Raw genomic sequence first — 20697 nt, 5'->3', positions numbered from 1 at the left:
TTTCATTTAACTTTACTGTCCTCCATTTACATTATTTTATTTTAACCTTGCAAGACCAGATCAATAACACCTAACCAACATTTCTTACAGACTATATCATTAATTTTAATGTAAATCTTAAAAAAGCCATAATAACAACAGCGTTTGGTTCAAACACTACATCTACTGTATGGTAGATTTTTTATAACCTCATCTATTACGTGCCCCATACAGGTCACACGTGACTCCATACAGTATGTCTGATAACACATTAAAATCATTCTCATCCGTCATGCATGTGTTAAAATAGTGCTTTCAAACCTGAATATTTTCTCATGTATCTCTGGACATCTTTTAACCTCCAGTGCTGAAGATGCCACTGTCCAGTGTAATACCTCAAACGCATCATGAATGTTTCATGAGAGGTGAGACTGTGGTCTGTGGAAATGAAACAAGATACATTTTCCCATATTTCCCAATGACATAAAAGTACAGAGTAGCACTTTTTGTGTCAATAAGTGGCTTGGATATTAAAGGATTGGTTTACTCATTTCAAGTACATTGCTTTCATATATATATATATATATATATATATATTTAGGGGTGGAACGGTACACAGAAGTCCCGGTTCGGTTCGTACCTGGGTTCAGGCGCCACGGTTCGATTCACTTTCGGTACAATGGAGGGAAAAGCAAAACAAAAATGAAGAAGGCATTTTTTTAGTACTTAAGCTAATCTTAAAAGCATAGGTGTCCTTATCAGTGTTATTTTCAGATGTCATGAATATGAACTGAAATGCATTTAACATACTATCTCGTATTTCAAAAATGTATACCTCTTTAAGTAATCTTGTACTCATCTTTCATACAAATATGGGTTCAAATGTATTACAAGTGTTACCTAAATACATTTTAAAATTACATTTTGGCCTTATTTCATATTAAATGTACTAAAGAACAAAAAAATAGGCTTGTAGGATCAATTAATAGGTGTGTACGACTTCACGAGGCGCTGCAAGAAACGACAAGTGGATGACGTCAGAGTAACGCGAGAGCGATTTGAAATCAGCCTCCTCCGCAAGATTTCTCGCGGTACTCTGACGCTGATGGCGCTGCGTAAAGTTGAGCACGCTTAAAAAACTGAAAGCAGCTGAACTCGACAGAACTGCCCTGCGTATGCCTGTTGTATATAGCAGGACAATTTATCCCCGACTTCTCAGCGTGAGAAATACAAAGTGTGGCGTTTGAACTGACTGAAATGCGTGTGTGTCAAGGTGAATGCGTGAGACTTGAGAGCCCTGATTAGATGTATTTCCACTCACATACCTAACAACTGCTGAACAACGCCGACGCAAAGTCCTCGTCTTTTCCACCACTCTCTCGCCTGTACTATTGTAACTGACTGGAAAACTGAAGCTTTGCCAAACTTGCGATCTTAAAGAGGCTGGCGGAACGTCTAATTCTTGTGGAACACCACTTGCCATCCTCGCTGTCGGCTGCTCATTCACTGACTGGACCGGCGTCGACGTGACAAAAAAATGCAGAGTGCTAGAGAATGTAGACGGGCTCTGATAGAGCGCATACATAGGCGGAGCTCGGCTGCATTGGCGCCAATCAGAGCTTCAGAGCTAAAGCGGGGCAACAGATTAGCTGTCCATAAAGAACCCGCGGATCTAACAGTAGTTCCGCATTACATTAATTATTTTGCACGCAAGTTTTTTTATTTTCATACCGTGTATTCTCCGTTTAAATTCATGCACCGAACCGTGACCCCCGTACCGATTCGGTTCGAAATGAATACATGTATTGTTCCACCCCTTATATATATATATATATATATATATATATATATATATATATATATATATATATATATATATATATATATATATATATATATATATATATATATATATTATACACACACACACACACACTCACCTACAGGATTATTAGGAACACCATACTAATACTCTGTTTGACCCCCTTTCGCCTTCAGAACTGCCTTAATTCTACGCGCCATTGATTCAACAAGGTGCTGAAAGCATTCTTTAGAAATGTTGGCCCATATTGATAGGATAACATCTTGCAGTTGATGAAAATTTGTGGGATACACATCCAGGGCACGAAGCTCCCGTTCCACCACATCTCAAAGATGCTCTATTGGGTTGAGATCTGATGACTGTGGGGGCCATTTTAGTACAGTGAACTTATTGTCATGTTCAAGAAACCAATTTGAAATGATTCGAGCTTTGTGCATTATCCTGCTGGAAGTAGCCATCAGAGGATGAGTACATGGTGGTCATAAAGGGATGGACATGGTCAGAAACAACCACATCCGCCTCAAGGTTGTGCGTGTTGTGACTTCACAAATGCTTTGCTGCATACCTCAGTTGTAACGAGTGGTTATTTCAGTCAAAGTTGCTCTTCAATAAGCTTGAATCAGTCGGCCCATTCTCCTCTGACCTCTAGCATCAACAAGGCATTTTTGTCCAAAGGACTGCCGCATACTGGATGTTTTTCCCTTTTCACACCATTCTTTGTAAACCCTTGAAATGGTTGTGGGTGAAAATCCCAGTAACTGAGCAGACTCTGATATACTCAGACTGGCCCATCTGGCACCAACAACCATGCCACGCTCAAAATTGCTTAAATCACCTTTCTTTCCCATTCTGACATTCGGTTTGGAGTTCATGAGATTGTCTTGACCAGGACCAAAACCCCTAAATACATTGAAGCAACTGCCATGTGATTGGCTGTTTAGATATTTGCGTTTATGAGAAATTAACCAGGTGTTCCTAATAATCCTTTAGGTGAGTGTATATATACTGTACTGAAATATCCAAATTAAAAAATATATCCAAATAAGAATCTTAAAGGTGAAATGCGTAATTGTCACCACCAATAAATAATAAAAAAGATTTTCCCTTGACCTACGCATACATCTTTCATCTTTTACTAAAAAATTCTGTAGAGTTTGCAAAGGAAATCACCAATGTGAGTTAAAAAAATTCATGGGGTAGTAATAGCCTAGTGGTTAGCGAGTCAGGCTTCTAACCGAAGGTCTTTAGTCTCACGCCCGGCAGGTTGCAACTGAGGTGCTGCAGTGATAGACATGATAATGATAACATTACACCAATTCGTGGTGGCTTTAGTGTAACAGAAGTAAAATCGAATATCAATTTGGGCTAGAAACAACATACAGTATATATGCCATAACATATAACTGTTTATACTGAATTATGACAAATCTTTCATTAACAATCATTACTTAATTAGCTTAACATAACACACATGGAGTATCTACGCGCCTCAAAGACTTGACATGCAATGCGAAAACAATTACACCGGCTCATTGGAACTGACTAATTCAACTCACATGTGTGTATTTTGCGCTACAAGAAGCAGAAGCACAAGTTTTGAAAACCAAATGAGTCTGAACTAAACATTCCCTCAAAGTTAAAACAATCAGTTATTATCCGATCGACACATCTGCGACCGATCAAAATTCCATTGTGACATCACCGTGACGACGCTTCCCTATGGAAAATAATAGAGCCATCACTGTGGCTTAGAGTAGGTTGGTGCTCCCTCCCATTTACAAACTCCTTCATCAAATCCCACCGGGCCCTGCGTTGATTACTCCCGCAATTAGCAGTGTCAACTCCACGATATGGATTAAGTGGTCAGGTTTGGGTCTGGGAGCTAATTAGTCGTCTCCCTCTTTATGATTTGTTGATTAATTATGAATATTTAGTTAGGAAAAGGGATGTTAATTATTAATCAAAATTAAATTATCTGGTGTAATTAACCACAAAGTTTCAATTTTTTTAGTCTTCACAGAGCGTGCGACTGCCTACTGGATGTTAAAAGGGAAGTGTTAAATAAAGAAAGATCGAGTGGGGGGAGTTGCAGTATGACGCGCAGCAAACTGTAAAGGTTAACATAATGTTTACATTGCATTTGGAACACAGCGCTGGGATGGAAACGGCTTGCCGTTTCATCAATCCATCCATACGTCCATGCATAACTCCATATATACGCCCATTCGTCAATCATAGCTGTAATGTTAACAGTTCTGGTTAACCCAGCTGAATCAAGAGTCAGTTTTTTCCCTCTGAACTGGAACCATGAGTTGAAAAGAGTCCTGTGATGAATACCGCCAAGAGGCGGGGCTACCTTAGATTTAAAAAGTGGTAAAATGACAACTCTCTCACACAAGCTCATCGCAGTGTCCTCACTTATCCCCATTTATTTACATTACCTATGAATCAACCCGCCGATGATTAACTTCTGTTTACCTAAATAGAGCAATACAGTGATATTTATCGCTGCGCCGTGGCTAAATATAGAAGTGAAGCCGTGGCGCCCAGAGAGTTTTGGGTTCAACTGTTGGTCTTTAGGCCGACAAAAGGCATAATTCCTGATGAATGCTTCTTTTCATCTGTGGCTGTGTGTATTTGACTGAGTAAATATTTAGCCACATTGAAGTTGGCTGCTGATTCTACCCAGATGGACGGATTGATGCCTCAGTTGGCAGAGCAAGCCAAAGACAATCCAGAGACCTTATGAAAGTATCACCCGGCTCTACAGCAGCTTGATGACTGAGGTGACTATAACCGCTATTTGCAACTGATCTGGAATCATTTACTTTAAACTGTCTCTCATTCCCAACTGTAACAGATCAGCTATATGGCTGATTCTGAATCGGGAGGCCAGATGATCATTTGCAATGTGATGGGTTTGGGGCATCATGTAACACTCGGATACAAGAAAATCTGGTTTTAGGCTCAGTATTAATCTCTTCTCGGCAATGTTTGTTTGTTTTTTCCTCGAAGGATAATTCCTTAATGATTGAACAAATAGCAAGCCATCATATTCATTGTTGCGCATATTTTTCTTCACATTTATATCAATTCACTGCGATCGTAAACACATTCGGATATACTGAGAGGGTCAATGAGTAGAGACGTCAGCACATTTTATCAATTCAGCCTTTTAAATGCGTTTCTTCATACATTTCTCACCTTTAATTTTCCATCGGGGACTGTGACAAGATCGAGGAGATAATCGGATTTATCATAATCACCGAAAGCTATGCATGACGTGGCCAATTTACATGAAATAAATATAAGCGGGGATAAGTCGTGCCTCTGAGCTGTGCTTCACGAAATCAGAACTGCAGGTAAATCTGAATGACAGAGCATAAAGAATGGAAACAAACAGAGAGGGAGGGAGAGAGAGAGAGAGAAAGAAAGCCAGCGAGCAAGAGAGGAAGAGAGAGAGATGATGAAGATTGGGGCAATTGCAACATATGTTTTCCTTCAAAACCGATAGCCACCTGACATTATTTGGTATAAATAACATTTTTTTATAAATGTGCTGAAAGTAACCATACCTTTTACAGATGAGTGACAAACAATGGATTAAACTAGTCAATTTAATTACCCCCATTAGAGACATATTTGTACAGCAGTTACCAGCAACAGATGGACAGGGTATTTTAAAGTTGACAATTACCTTTTAGCAGAAAAAATTATTTATAACTTACTATTGACTAGATTTATGGGTTTGTCCAATCAAATGCTCTCTACACTGCAAAAAATGATTTTCAAGAAAAAAAAATTATAACTTACTATTGACTAGATTTATGGGTTTGTCCAATCAAATGCTCTCTACACTGCAAAAAATGATTTTCAAGAAAAAAATTCTTAGTATTTTTGTCTTGTTTTCAAAAAAATATCTTAAAATTCTTAAATTAAGATGCTTTTATTGATGAGCAAAATGACCCAAGAAAATAAGTCTAGTTTTAAGACCAAAAATATCAAATTTAAGTGATTTTGTGCATAAAACAAGCAAAAAAATATCTAAAAAAAAGTTTTAATTTAAGCAAAGTTTTAATTTAAGCAAAATTTTCTCACCCAATTGGCAGATAATTTTGCTTGTTTAAAGCATGAATTAACTTAAATTGTGTAGTTTTTGTCTAAAAACTAGACTTATTTTCTTAGGCCATTTTGTTCATAAAGATTTAAGAATTTTTAGATATATTTCTACTGAAAACAAGACAAAAATAAGTAAGAAAGTCATTTTTTGCAGTGTAAAACCTGTGACTGAACTAATGCACAACAAAAAGTAAAAGTTGGACCAACTTAAAGGGCACATATCATGAAAATCTGAGTTTGTCCATGTATAATTGGGTCCCCAGTGCTTCTATCAACCTAGAAAATATGAAAAAGATCAACCCAGTAACTTAGTTTTGATAAACCATTCTCTGCAAGCATGTGAAAAATAGGTCATTGAAATTTGGCTCCCCCTTTGATGTCAGAAGGGGATAATACCACCCCCTAATCTTCACTATCCAACCACAAAACTGCCATTTAGTGCAGAGATCAGCTCATTTGCATTTAAAGAAAAACACCCAAAATGGCACATTTTTGCTCACACCTACAAAGTGGCAATTTTATAGATAATAAATTATCTATGGGGTATTTTGAGCTAAAACTTCACATACGCACTCTGGAGAAACCAAAGATTTATTTGAAATCTTAAAAATGTCTTGTGAAAGGTCCCCTTTAAAAGATTACTTTAAGTTATTATGCCTACAGTGAAAATTTTAAGTTGAAAATGTTTAAATCTTTTAAACAATTGAAGTAGTTTTTAAAAGTTTGTTTGTTCACCTTTGAAAATTGAGAAAATTTATTTGTATAATAATTTTAATATAATTTTTTAGGTGTTACCAATTTCAGTAAGCTTTTTAGGTAGAGAAGCTTTACATTTTTACACTGTGCTTACAAACTAGTACTGAATATCATCCCCAAACTGTGGTGGTCAAGCCATTTCAACACTATCTCAAGGCAATTTGTATGTATTTTACGAGGTGGCTAAATCTAATTAACTCGTACATTCATACATTTTTGTACAATTTGCTTTTGCCCCTGTGACATTGGGTTAGAGGTGGGGTTTCATTATTGTTTTTTTTTTAAGATAATCGTTTTTTTTGCGTAATTAACCCCATATGAATTTATACAGATTAGCCAACTCGTAAAATATGTAGAGATCAAGCTGGCCATTTTAGGGGTCTTTAGCCAACAACACAGGAATTGAATAGATATAAGTTTATAGTAAGAACAATATTATGGGTTATTTTGTGGAAAGTGCTTGCACAAAACTTTGTCAGGGTCATCAAAAACATGTCCCTTCTCTTAGATAAAATCAAACATTATATTTATGAGGCTCTCTTAACATACATTCTTATAATATGCCAGAAGTTAAGTTTTTCTTTGTGCTGTACTGCAGACACATGAAGCGTCTGATTGGCTCTGTGAAATATTGAGCCTGAATAACAGGCACGCTTTCTAAACCCGATTAAAGAGGAAACCATTTTGTCTTCTCTCCTTTGCTTTTCGCTAATTACACAGAAGCTTCAAAAGAAATTATACACATCGTGACTGACCCCGGCTATAGAGCCGTGCTGCGCTATTGGTGTGTCGTGAAATTGACAGTATTATATTAGAATTAGGGTTGAGACGAGATTCCTCACAAAGTACCATTGTGTTTAATATAATCGTTGCAGAAACATACAAATGACGGACTCTCTGTATCATTGTTTCATGATCAAAATGAAATTACTACGGTGTCTTTGGCTCGGCTCTTCGCGGTTCCTTTTGTTTCCCTGCCCTGTTCCAGAGGCATTGATTTCCTACAGGCCTGAATTAGCATTCGTCTTTCTTTCTCTCTCATTAATCAATTTACACACTCTCTCTTTCTCTAATTGCTGGCCGATGCTGGTTATTAAAAGCCCTTTCTGAATACTCCACGGATAAGTCGAGCACAAATCCCCACTATGCTGCAGCGAAACGCCATTTCTCTTTCCTTCGCCGTCGAATGTTTTCTGTTATTCTTAAAACGTCGGCAATATGTTTGGAGAATTGTAATGCTCAGCCCACAATTGTCCGTAATGAGGTGTAGGTGAATGTTGTAAGTGGCAAAGCCCTGAGGAAATTCGATCTAGTCATATTTGGAAATTGCAAGCGCTGAATGAATTACACTGTAGATATGGGAGATTAAGAAAAATGTTACAGATCTTTTGTAACCCTTTGCTAAAGTTTCACGATACACTTTTTGAATGCATCTCAGTTTGTCTACGTGTGCTGTTAAGTGAACAGATTATTGCATCCAGTACTAAATTGACAGTTTTAACCTTTACTAGTTTGATGCTCTCTCATAACACTGAAGATTTCTGAAAGATGGATATTCATTTACTAAAGCAAATAACAGTGCTTGCAAGGCAGTAAAAGAACAAAGCGTTACAATTTTACGCTTACTAGCATGCTTTAGTTCGACATACAGAAAATGCTACACATGACACTCACAATTCATTTTGTTTTCTGTCAGCTGCACTCAAAAATCAATGTAAATGTGGTTATAAATGGTTATATATACAGCCACAGGAAAAATTAAGAGAGCACTCCTGTTTCATTTCTACACGTATCGAGACAATGTCTGTTGACTTTCAACAAAAGTAAAACTCAGTAGTGACAAAGTTACCCTAAAGCAATGTAAAAGACTGAGCGCATGACAAGACCCATGAAAGATATTCCATCAAATATTCACTTTTGGATTGTTCCTTAAATGCATCTAAAAAATATTAGTGTGTTTTTTCTTTGCAGTTTTCAAGATCTGAAAACATTGCATCTTTATTTTGTCCAGTTTCAGTTTTAATAAATGCAATACACTATTACGTAGAAATGTTGTCGTTACTTGATAGAATGAAACAAAAACGATAATTTTATTTAAACACATACCTACACTGCAAATAATTACTTTCTTACTTAGTATTTTTGTCTTGTTTTCAGTAGAAATATCTAAAAATCCTTAAATGAAGACGTATTTTCTTGATGAGGAAAATTATCCTAGAAAATAACTCTAGTTTTTAGACAAAAACTATACAATTTAAGTGAATTTGTGCTTAAAATAAGCAAAATTATCTGCCAATGGGGCGAGAAAAAAATCTTAAATTAAATTTTCTTTTTTCTTAAACACTTAATTCAAGTAAAATTTTCTCACGCCATTGGCAGATATTTTTGCTTGTTTTAAGTTTAAATTTAAATTTAAATTGTATAGTTTTTGTCTATAAACTAGTCTTATTTTCTTAGGTTATTTTGCTCATCAAGAAAATGCATCTTTATTTAAGAATTTTTAGATATTTCTACTGAAATCAAGACAAAAATGCTAAGTAAGAAAGTAATTTTTGCAGTGAACACAAGAAAAAAAATTCTTAGTATTTTTGTCTTGTTTTCAGTAAAATATCTAAAAATCTTTTTCTTGATGAGAAAAATGACCCAAGAAAATAAGTCTAGTTTTTAAGACCCAAAATATCAAATTTAAGTGATTTTGGGCATAAAACAAGCAACAAAAAAAATGCTTCCCCCATTTGCAGATTTTTTTCATGTTTTATGCACAAAATCGCATAAATTTGATATTTTTGGTCTAAAAACTAGACTTATTTTCTTGGGTCATTTTGCCCATTAAAAAAGCATCTTAATTTAAGAATTTTTAGATATTTTTACGGAAAATAAGACAAAATAATGTATAAATAGTAGATTTAAAATAATCTTGAAGTAGTCTTTTAATTTTTTTATGTCTGTATGCAAGGAAGACATGACAGATTACAATTCAGTATGCAAAGAGATAAGGGTCTGCCATAAAATGTACAGGGTCTGGGACAAAGAATTGTATTTTTGTTCCCCTCTATCCTGGGACTAATAAATAAGCTATATAGAGGCCCTTAATGGACCCCCTTTATCATAGGGCCCAGAACAATTTGATAATGGCCCCACCGATAGATCTAAGTCAATAAGCTACTTTTACAATTAGGCTATATTTTTATCGATGTAAGATGACGGGAGATTTTCAAACTTTAGCCTTAATGATCTTAAAAAGTTTTAAACACAGTTCGGCACACCTACAGTTAAATATCTACAAAACAAAGTCTGTATATGTTAAAGGGATAGTTCACTTTAAAATGAAAATTCTGTCATCATTTACTCATCCTCGTGTTGTTTTAAACCTGTATGAATTTCTTTTTTCTAATGAACACAAAAGAAGATGTTTTGAGAAATTATGGTAAACACACAGCAGTAAGTGAACATAGACTTCCATAGTAGGAATAAAAAATATGATGGAATTTAATGGGTACCATCAACTGTGTGTTTACCATCATTTATCAAAATATTTTCTTAGTCATTTATCACAATACTTCCAAAATATTTTTTCCTACTATGGATATGGTCACTTACTGCTGTGAAATTACCATCATTTCTCAAAATATCTTCTTTTGTGTTCATCAGAAAAAAGAAATTCATACAGGTTAAGAACAACATGAGGATGAGTAAATGATGACAGAATTTTCATTTTAAAGTGAACTATCCCTTTAAGTGTTTGCAGAGTTTACAGACGTAATATACTTGAGTCGAGGGGTTAAGAAAGCTTCACCACCAAGCTGTTTGAGAAATATCAATATTATACAAAATTATACATTATACAGCGGCTGAGGTTATACCTGACTAACAGGATCCGTTTGATGATTGTAAACAGTAGGAATATAGAAAAGCCAAATATGTGACCGAGCTAAAGTCATTTTTTTCTACATAAAATCATCTTTAATATTGACTGAGGAAGGCCTTAAATCAATGTATGAAATCAAAATTTGATGCTCTTGATGCTCTTTATTTCAATTGGATGTCACAGACAGGGTCACATAGGAAACCAGTGGGATAACTTCCTGTGTAAAGAAGTAACCGAAACAAGCACTCCCCTCCTCCCCCTTCATCTCCTTCCACGGCCGTCAGAACGAGAGAAATGTGTCATACTAAAGGGCCATTTTCTCCATGTGATCGAATCAAATCAGTCATAAATCTGTTTGTTATTGACGAGGTAAAGAACACTTGCAGCCTCTGGCACAATGCATGAACACGCGCTCGCTCTCTTTCTATCTCCCTCTCTGTCTTTCTGCCTCTCAGTACATCACTCTGTGCTACGCTGAAGGCTAAAATCTAGAGTTATGTTCCTATAACAAAATATTTTCCAGAGGTCTAACAACTCATGATGTCCTGACTGCCCAAGTAATGGAAGTAAATGAATCTATAAATAATCCCTCTTTCTGACAACAAATTGAACTACCCACAATTCCCTCTTCCTTCCTTACGCATACACACCCGTGACGGCATACTGCTACTGTCAGCCTCTCCGCAACACCCGCACGAAAAGGCCAAGAGATTGGGGTAAACTTTTTTCTCTTTTTTTTAATAAACCACACTGTTTTACTAAAAATGCGTCACTAGAGAGCGCGAATATATTGGCCCTAATCAGCCAAAATGGGTGATTCATTGGTTAATTCCAGCAACTGGGGCTATACATTATTCCAGGCCTGCCATGGCTAATTTCTGCCTTTGCAGACGGCGAGGATGACAAATGGAACGTCCAGCTGGCTACAAGTGAAAAAGCTCCATCATGCTCGCTCTCCCACTTGAGTTTTACTCACACTAATGATGTATACTAGCCTGCAACTACACTTGACCTGTGGATTATGTGGCAATGGAGGAAAAAATAAATGTTTACCCAGAGGTTTTTGTGGAGAAAGGAGAGAACGCAGAGATGTATGGGGAAAGAATAGCTGTCAACGTTTGGAGTTTAATTTTGTAAAGGAGAGTATGGCCGTGGTTGACGTACAGGTATTCTTTCAACGTGGTTGTAAAATCGCTGAGTACTAGTGAACTACATAAAAGTCAACTACTTTTGAAAGTAATACATTTTATTGCTCAGATGTTTCTTTTTCTGTTATATTTAAGTATCAACTTAGTCTCATTTTGGAAGAAATACAAATTGAAACAAATAAGGAAACTGTTCAAATGCATATGGTGCTGTAAAAGACAGGTATAATAATTTAAACTAAGGTAAATTAGGTAAATTCTTAATCTTTAAATTCTTAAATCTTAATCTTAAATAATATTGAAATTTGACTGCAGACTTGACAAATGCAAGCTCAGTTTATGACATGGTTGACATCGCTTTTGAAACTTTAATGGATACATTTGTGAGATTTGTAGGACTTTTTCTCAGGAGAAACATTGGAGATGCAAGAAACTTAAGCAAAATTTCTATTTGATCTTATTAATGTCTAGAAGAAGAATTTGCGATATTAAGGCATTGAGTATACAATACTGAGATATCTGTGCTTGTTCTTTCTTATGGGACACAAGGGCAAATTCTAAAGCAAATTAAGCAAAACGAAAAGAAAAATTAAAACTTTAAAGGTGAAGTTGATTCCACTTTTTTAACTGCAGTTAGTGTGTAACGCTGCTGTTTGAGCATTAACAACATCTGCAACGTTATAACCCTTAAAGTTCAATGCAAAAATACAAGGAATTGCGAGATTGCCTACAACTAATGCTGCGTTTACACCAGCCGCGGTAGAGGCGTCAAGCGCGAGTGATTTCTATGTTAAAGCAACACTATGTAAATTTTTTACCTTTAAATAATGTCTCTAAAATTATTTCAATGATAGAACAACTTTTAACTGGACAAATTGTACTGTTGCTGCAACCTGAGCAGCCTCCTAGCTGCTACAAGCACACTCTGAAAGTGGCGGTGGAGGGTAGAGCACACAGCCCCTCCCCTCCCCCTGCCTGCAGAAGAGTGTCTGATACCAGGCACTGTTGCGATTTTCAACCACATGGGGGAGCTTTAGGTCATTTTTACATGGAAACTGCATAGTGTTGCTTTAAGTCAATGTGAAGACGCGCTGACGCGCATCTGGAGGTCTCCCGTTGCGAATGAGCCGCTTGGCGGGCGCAGTAGACACGATTCCGCCTAATTCGCACGTCTAGTTCAAATGCTGCAAATTGAGCGTCTGGTGCAGTACGCACAAATGGTGCTTTTGTGCATTTTGCGTTTGACATAAATTTGGGGCTGACGGCCAAGTTGAAAAATTTGAACTTGGGCGGATTTTCGCGCCACGTTAACCAATCAGGAGCCTGCTTGCTGCTGTGGTGGCAGCCCCGCCTGGAGTCAGGAATAAAAAGGACCTCGCTTGGAAGAGTGTCAGTGAGGACATTGGGCAACCTGGTAAGTTGTAAATACACATTTCACTTTTGAGTAATGTGACGTTTATCGACCAGTGCCGTTTATTTTTCCCCTATAGTAAGGTGACCAAATACAAACCGGTAACTCTCTTGATAAATGCATAACATCAGCCATCTTGCAAACAGACAACTGCATAGCACTTGCCCCTCCATCAAGAAGCGAATTTCGCCTCTGATGTGCGTCAAATGCTTGCTTTTTCCGCACATCTACTTCAGTATGTGGCATTCACACCAGACGCGGAAGAGGCGGCAAGCGCAAGTGATTTACATGTTAAGTTAATGCAAAGACGCGAATAGGCATCCTGCAGCACGGTGCGAATGACGCAAAATGCGCAGAAGGCGCGGATTGCACGTTCTGCCCGAATTGAGCGTTGCCGTGGGAAACACGCAAGTAAAAAAATCTGAACTTTGGCGGATATTCACGCTGCATTAACCAATCAGGAGCTTGCTCTAGTATTGACGTGATTACAGGGAGCGAGCGGAGTCGCAGAAGCCCCTCTCATGATGCAAATTTCTGCGCGAATGTCATGAATGACTAGAATTTCACGCGCAAAGAAGCGAGTAAACTCAAAATGTTCAAGTGTCCAACTACGCACGAATAGCACGTTTTTTGCCACCTCTACCGTGGCTGGTGTGAATGAAAACTCCCGATTTACCCCTCGCAAAAAAATGCAATACCAGCATTACATCCAGTGGCCTCTGATTTTTAGACATGTGTATGCATGCACTGAATATCATCTTTCAAAACAATTCCTTAATGAGACATTTTATGGCTTTTATGAAAAAACATAAATACCCTTTTGGTCAGAAAAACTGTCAGGGCCCTAATAAAATGGTGTGATCTGGACGCTACAGCTCTGCATTGCACTGTGGGCCACGTTAACGCGTCCCCCTCCCGCCCGCTACAGTCGAGCTCTGAAATATCATATCAAATCAATGCGGACAGAGGCAGCGAGGCGCCAGTTCAGTGACCGCTGCGAGGTCAGCGCAGCCAAAAACAGACATAACAAATGCAAATGCTAAACAGGGCTAAAGGTGAAGAATTGGCGCGTCTCCTGAGCCCCTGATGGAGTGACGCGAAACGTAGCTGTTCTGAGAAACGAGCGCAGGATGAATGTGCCATCAGTCGTGCTAATGGCGCTCGGGGATGTAGATATCCGAGACCACCTCCTAACTTTGGGCTTCTCAGAGGCTGACCGATCAATCCATCCAGCTTTGTCAAACTGAGACTGGTGGCCGTATCATGCATCAAGCCATGATGGTTTTATCTATAAATACAAGGTGAACTTTTACAATCTACGTCACTGGCTCAGAATACATGTATACAAATTTTTTTATTGTATTTCTCATTGTCAGATATTTTAAACTTGTTCCTGTAGCTTAGTTGGTAGAGCATTGCAAAGGTCATGGGTTCGATCCAAGGGAACACACATGCTGATAAAACATACAGTATAGCTTGTAATGCACTGTAAGTCACGATATATATATATATATATATATATATATATATATATATATATATATATATATATATATATATATATATATATATATATATAAAATACTGTCAAGCTACAAGACTTCTCTGTAAATGACTTCACATCAGTCACACACTTCAGATGTCGCAGGTACACAAGCTGTTCTGATGAATAAAGTTACAACGTCTGAAAAGAAGAGAGATGATTGGCTTTCAAAGAAATTTGTGTGATGAGAGATTAAATGAGTTTGTGCACTTCTTTGACCTCTAATGGAACAGTAAGTGCTGTATGAAGACAAGTAGGAATGGGGGTTTCATTGAGGGTCATGCTATATTTAAATACTGCATTGAAACACTAATGAGACTCAAAGCTGATTGTGAAGACAGAATAAGTTGAATTAAAAAGACAGAATTTCCATGATGGAAATTTTGCCCGCTGTACTTACTGTGCCCTCGTGTTTTTCCAACCAGTATGACTTTATCTCTTCTGCAGAACACTAAAAGAGAATAGACAAATATTAGTCATCATTTTATTGCATTTTTATCCAGAGCGACTTTACAGTGCATTCAGCTCATTTTATTAACATGTGGGTTCCCTGGGCTTGAATCCATGACCTTTGCATTGCTAATGCAATGCTCTACCAATTGAGCCAGTGGCGGCTCGTGACTGCTCATCTGAGGGGCGCAAATTAAAAATAAGTGTTCTGAGTATCATTTTTGTTGCTTGCGTTTTCAAAATATGTGTTTGTTGCGTCATGTGAACCATGTGCATCACGTGTTTTGTCAAAATAAGTGCTTGGTGCACACACGTCAAAACCGTTTATTATAAAAGAGACGCTCACTTTCACAAAATACACACAAGACACTCTCTTAACAGTAAACTCTGATTACGCATGAGATTATGCGAGTATCTGGCAAACGCGAGCGTCTCTTTTATCAAAAACCCTTTAGACGCATCTGCAGCAGGCACTTATTTTGACAAAGCACGTAATGCACACAGGATCACTCGACGCGCAGAACACATATTTTGAAATAACAAACCACACACATGATGGGCTACATACATGTTGTGAATTAAAGGTGCAGTGTGTAACTTTTATAACGATCTCTTGACAGAAATGCAATACAAAATACATAACTATATTATTAGTGGTGTATAAAGGCCTTTCATAATGAACTGTTATTTTTCATTACCTTAGAATGAGACATTTTACTCTACATGCACAGAGGGTCCCCTTACATGGAAGTCGCCATTTTGTTTCTACAGAAGCCCTTAATGGACAAACTTTTTTTTACTAAGTTGTCTCCAATGATGACATGGTTGTCTGGTGGCGGCTACCGTAGCTTCTCTATGCGTTTCGGTGAACGGTGGACTGAAACGTTGGTTGCAATTTGCAACCATACCACTAGATGTACTAAAATTTACACACTGCACCTTTAAGCCATAAGAAACACCTTATTCAATTTAAAGGCATTCTTTAAAACATTACTTAAAATGTATTCGCTCATGTTTTACAAAAGTAACTCACATGGGATAGGAGAGAAATGGCATAGGGATCAGTTTGTACAATGACCACTAAATTTCTATTTTTTGGGTAAATCTCCTTAACCAGAAAATTTAAAAGGGAAAATAAACAAATTAGGAGTTATGGTTTAATGATGAAACAGAAGGCGAGATTGCTTTAGCTATTATCCAAGGTGAAATGCATGACTTTTGCACCTTAAGCATTACTAAAAAGACTTTAAACAGGTTTCCCCTAACATTGCCACTGGTCAGACAAACCGTTCATACCACAAACTCACGCCATTGGTTGATTCAATGTTGCTATGTCAGGCTAGAATACTCAAACAAGAAGCAATATTCTGATATTGCACCACAGAGCCACAATGTTTAAACTTTTCAAGGGAATTAACCTAGCGAACAAATGTTTATGTTCAGCTGTCTCAGCACATTAAGCAAGAAGAAAAAGTATTTACACACTTTGCCTCTAAGTGTATTATCCTTCTCATAAAAAATGAATCGAATCTTCCCATTTAAAAAGTAAATAATTAAAAATGATACATAATTGAAACAATTACTTTTTGTTTTGCAAACGGTACACTAGTGTACAAACTCTCAGTACAATACATCTTGTTTTCCACCAAAGATAGTATAATAAGAGAGAGAGAGAAAGAGATGGCTGATCTAGGGAGGGAGAGTATCAGGTGTGAGCTCCTGTTTGGCTGGCCCCAGGTACTCCTCTCTCGCCGCGGGGCCAGCTATTATTATTAACATCATTTGTCTGTATCATTCGGCCGGCACCTCCGCTTTCAGCGAGCGCTATGAAGACGACATGTTAATAAACGAGTACAGCCGCCACTCTGCCATCCGACCTGCTCCTCATCCGCCGTCCCCAGCCTCCCACCCCTTCCCCCTCCCCACATCCCCAAAAGGGACGGACCGCCGATTTGTTTTCCAGCAGGCTCCCCCACTCCATTGTTGTTTGCACTAAAGGGGACAAATTCAATTCATTCTTATGACAAGGATTCACCGATACAGGAAAGGAAGAAAGAGGGGGAGAGAGTACAAGAAGCAGGGGTGGGCGAAGAAAGACTTTTGCCCAGGAGGGAACAAACAGCAAACACAAAAAAGGTAAAAAAAAATGCTGAATTCGAGGTATCGTGTATAAAAAGGAAAGCTGTGGAGGGGGGGGGGGTCCAGGAAGATGGATAAACCGGTTGTTTTTTTAGATGCGGATTGATGTGGTTGGACAATATCGTTGTCTCTGTGGACATGGTCATCTGGCGCTCTGGAGCTCTGTAGATGAAGCTGTCTGCCTTTAAGCCCACCTCTCACGGGTCCATGGAAGGGGGGTCTCTAGTCCTAAGAATAAATATGACGTACGATGTTGCTTGGAATAAACAATAAATTAACATACCCAAACTTTGTTCCTGGGTCAAAGTCCTGTGATTAATGACACCGGCTTGATGAAGTTTATAGAGATGAGACCCTCTGCCTGATCCGCAGCTGGTGTGGTCTGTACATATTGACCTTTATGAGCTCTCTCGATGTGTCCAGGTGCTCCACGCTGCTGTCTTTGACCCACAGCCTGCTTCATGCAACTAAGCGCAAGCCTAACAAACTGTTAGAGACCTCAAGCTGATACATCACTGATGTACAGTACACTCTTACTATGGGTTCACACCAGATGCGAGTTCATCGATTTGGGCGAGTAGATTACATACAAAGTCAATGAGAAGACGCAATCAGACACGTCCTCGCGTGGGGCGATGCAAATGAAGCGATATGGGTGGCGCGTTTGCCGTGAAAACGTGCTATTCGCCTCAAATGTGTCTTCGCCCAAGTTGAAAATATTCAACTCGAGCAAAAAATTCGCATGAGTGAGTAATCTAGAGTGAGTAACGCAATGTCCCGCATTTGGTGTGTACGTACCATTAGGATAAAAGGTACAAGTCGGTACAAAAGTTGTCACTGGGGCAGTACCTTTAAAAAAAAAACACCAAAAAGATGCATATTGGTACCTCAAATTTACAGATTGGTACTTTTTGGTGTCTCGAAGAACCATTTAGTCCCATTTTCACCACAAGTAACCTTTTTCTGCAACAGGTTCTTCAGATGTTAAAGGTTCTTTATGGAACCATTCAGCCAGAAATGGTTCTTCTACACTACGGCATTGTGAAGAACCTTTATTTTTAAGATTGTAGCACGGTTAAGTTCAATAAAAGCCAAAATCGTGAAGCTACTGGTACAAACTTGGTACACTGTGCATGTATACTAATTTTCGTGTACTTTAAACAGTACTTAGTGTGAAACATGCGTCTAATCTCTTTTGGATTGTCCAATTATTTCCATTCAACCGTTCCAAAACCAAAACTAGTAAGTTTAAATGAAATGAAACTTTTAATCTAATTAAACACATATATCAATATTTGCTAAGAAATGCCAGGAAATAATTATAATTTAGAGACATCACAATTGTTTTCTATGAAATTTGCATATGGGTCAGGAGGCATGATTAATTGCATATTTTTTATTGCATTATTTTTAATCGTTAATCACACTTAAACAAATAAAACACTGCACATCCTAACGTGCCCTTACAAACCCACGTCGGTTGATGGATAGCATGGTAGTTGTATTGATGCTTCACTTTTATTGGCATTTTCTGCATCTCTGTGCAATTGTTCCTGTTCGCTCCATCCAAATATGATTGTCCACAAACAAACAGACAGAGTCACTTTGCTAAGAAAACATAAGAAAAGAAAATAAGTGAAAAATGTATTTATTACGCTCTACCTATTCGACCACTGATTTAAACACTGTGCATCCTCTTGTCAAAGTGAAACTTAACTAGTTATAGTTCTCGGCCTCACTTTGCCTGATATAGACACGTTTCTAAATCGGTTTCACTTTGAGAAAGCAGACGCATTAACTTGTTCTGCTTCTTTGCGGTAAAGTCAGACACTTGCAGAGAGAGAAAAACTGAGAGTGAAAAGTAATAGAAAAGAATCAATGTTACCGCACAGCTAACATCAGTTATTTTTCTGCCGCTGTACAAATGAATCTGCATCCAACCGGAAATGTGCCACAATAGTATTGAGTTATAAAAACACTGTACATTACAAAATGGTAAGCAATAAACTAATGCAAACTGAATGACTGAACGTGCCTTTTCTAGCACAGCCTGGGGTGCAAGGTAATATCTGCAACAGAAATTAATATTTCGGCTCCGTGCTTGCTCGAAACGACAAAAGAATTAGGGGTTAATTTAAATGTATGTCTTAAGCTCAGTTGAGCTTGCAAATGTCTGTGGTTTTACATTCCCAGCCTGTCACTATTTTATGTTTTAAAACTTTTCATTCTTTCACAAAGAGCGAACGAGAGTGTGTGTGTAAGAGAGAGAGAGAGAGAGAGAGAGAGAGGGAGAGAAAGAGAGAGAAATAATAAAAAGCTAGTGAATCCCCATGAAGCTCTCTATGTGAACTGTCACATTAATAACCCTATGCTGGTATTCAAATTTTCTGTCGAAAGCTAAAGAAAGATTGAGTGCCCTGCTGTTGCGCAGCCAAGATTGAAGACATGTCTCATTGACATTGTTAAAAGTTTATGAAAATATATGAATCCTCAAATGCCATTGGCTCCAACTCTGCCCACTTCTATAAGAAATCGGTCTTTTAATCAAAATGATTGAATACTGCAAGGTTGAACTCAGGAATATGAATAAAAGTGAATATGGAGGAAGGGGAGTGATGGGTACAACAGTGCACTTGCATGCAAGAAGAAGCGTCCGATGTCTTATTTCGATGTACAAGCACTCGACCCTATTTATTTCGGTTTAATCTCTAGCTGTTGAAGGCAATTTGAGTCTTACAGGAGGAGACTTAGACCCCTTACCCCCTTTCCTGCCAAGGGAGCGAGAAGTTGCAACCTTGAGCTTTGAAAAATTGCATTTGTTTTTCAACAGGTATATTTTAATCATATAATGTTTAATGCACAAAAGTTTTTATTGACAGATAAGAGTGAAATAAGTTGAAATCATGTTTCTAGCAAACGTAAAACCACTTCTTTATTGCTTTAAAGAGGGGCTGACGTGAAACACAAGGGAGCTGAGGCCATTCTAAAGTATACAGGGTCGACCAATGTCTGTGTTGCCCACCCATCTTTACAATCTGGGTGCTCACGGGTGGGTAAAACAGACATTGCTAGACCACTTCAGCTAAAATATGAAAAAGAGATTGTATTAAGTAAAAGACGAGTCAAAAAAGCAGAACGACAGACAGACAGAAAGACACATGGACAGAGTGACCGACAGAGAGACAGCCAGCCAGCCAGACAGACAGACAGACAGAATTACGGACAGAGAGACAGACAGACAGACAGAGTTACGGACTGAAAGACAGACAGACAAACAGAGTAACGGACAAAGAGACAGACAGATCATGTTCATGCAATGTAATGGCCTTTAAAAAGCTCCTAATATGTACCACAGACAGAGAGACAGACAAACAGAGTTACAGACAGAGAAACAGACAGTCAGAAAGACAGACAAACAAAGAGACAGACAGAGAGATAGATAGACAAACAAACAGACAGACAGAG

The 20697-nt window shown here is 38.0% G+C and overlaps 1 protein-coding gene across 2 annotated transcripts in view; it reads right to left on the bottom strand.

Moving 5' to 3' along the window:
• Nucleotides 1-20697, bottom strand: part of tshz1 (teashirt zinc finger homeobox 1) — a 166169-nt gene that overhangs the window by 104167 nt on the left and 41305 nt on the right. For both annotated transcript variants that reach the window (XM_055219236.2, XM_073858419.1), the window contains one exon: nt 15044-15094. In XM_055219236.2, coding sequence (XP_055075211.2) covers nt 15044-15094 — 51 coding nt within the window. The remainder of the gene's footprint in view (nt 1-15043; nt 15095-20697) is intronic.

This window comes from Misgurnus anguillicaudatus, chromosome 20, assembly GCF_027580225.2.
Source record: "Misgurnus anguillicaudatus chromosome 20, ASM2758022v2, whole genome shotgun sequence".
Classification (NCBI taxonomy): Eukaryota; Metazoa; Chordata; class Actinopteri; order Cypriniformes; family Cobitidae; genus Misgurnus; species Misgurnus anguillicaudatus.
This window is presented reverse-complemented; position numbering and strand designations above follow the sequence as displayed.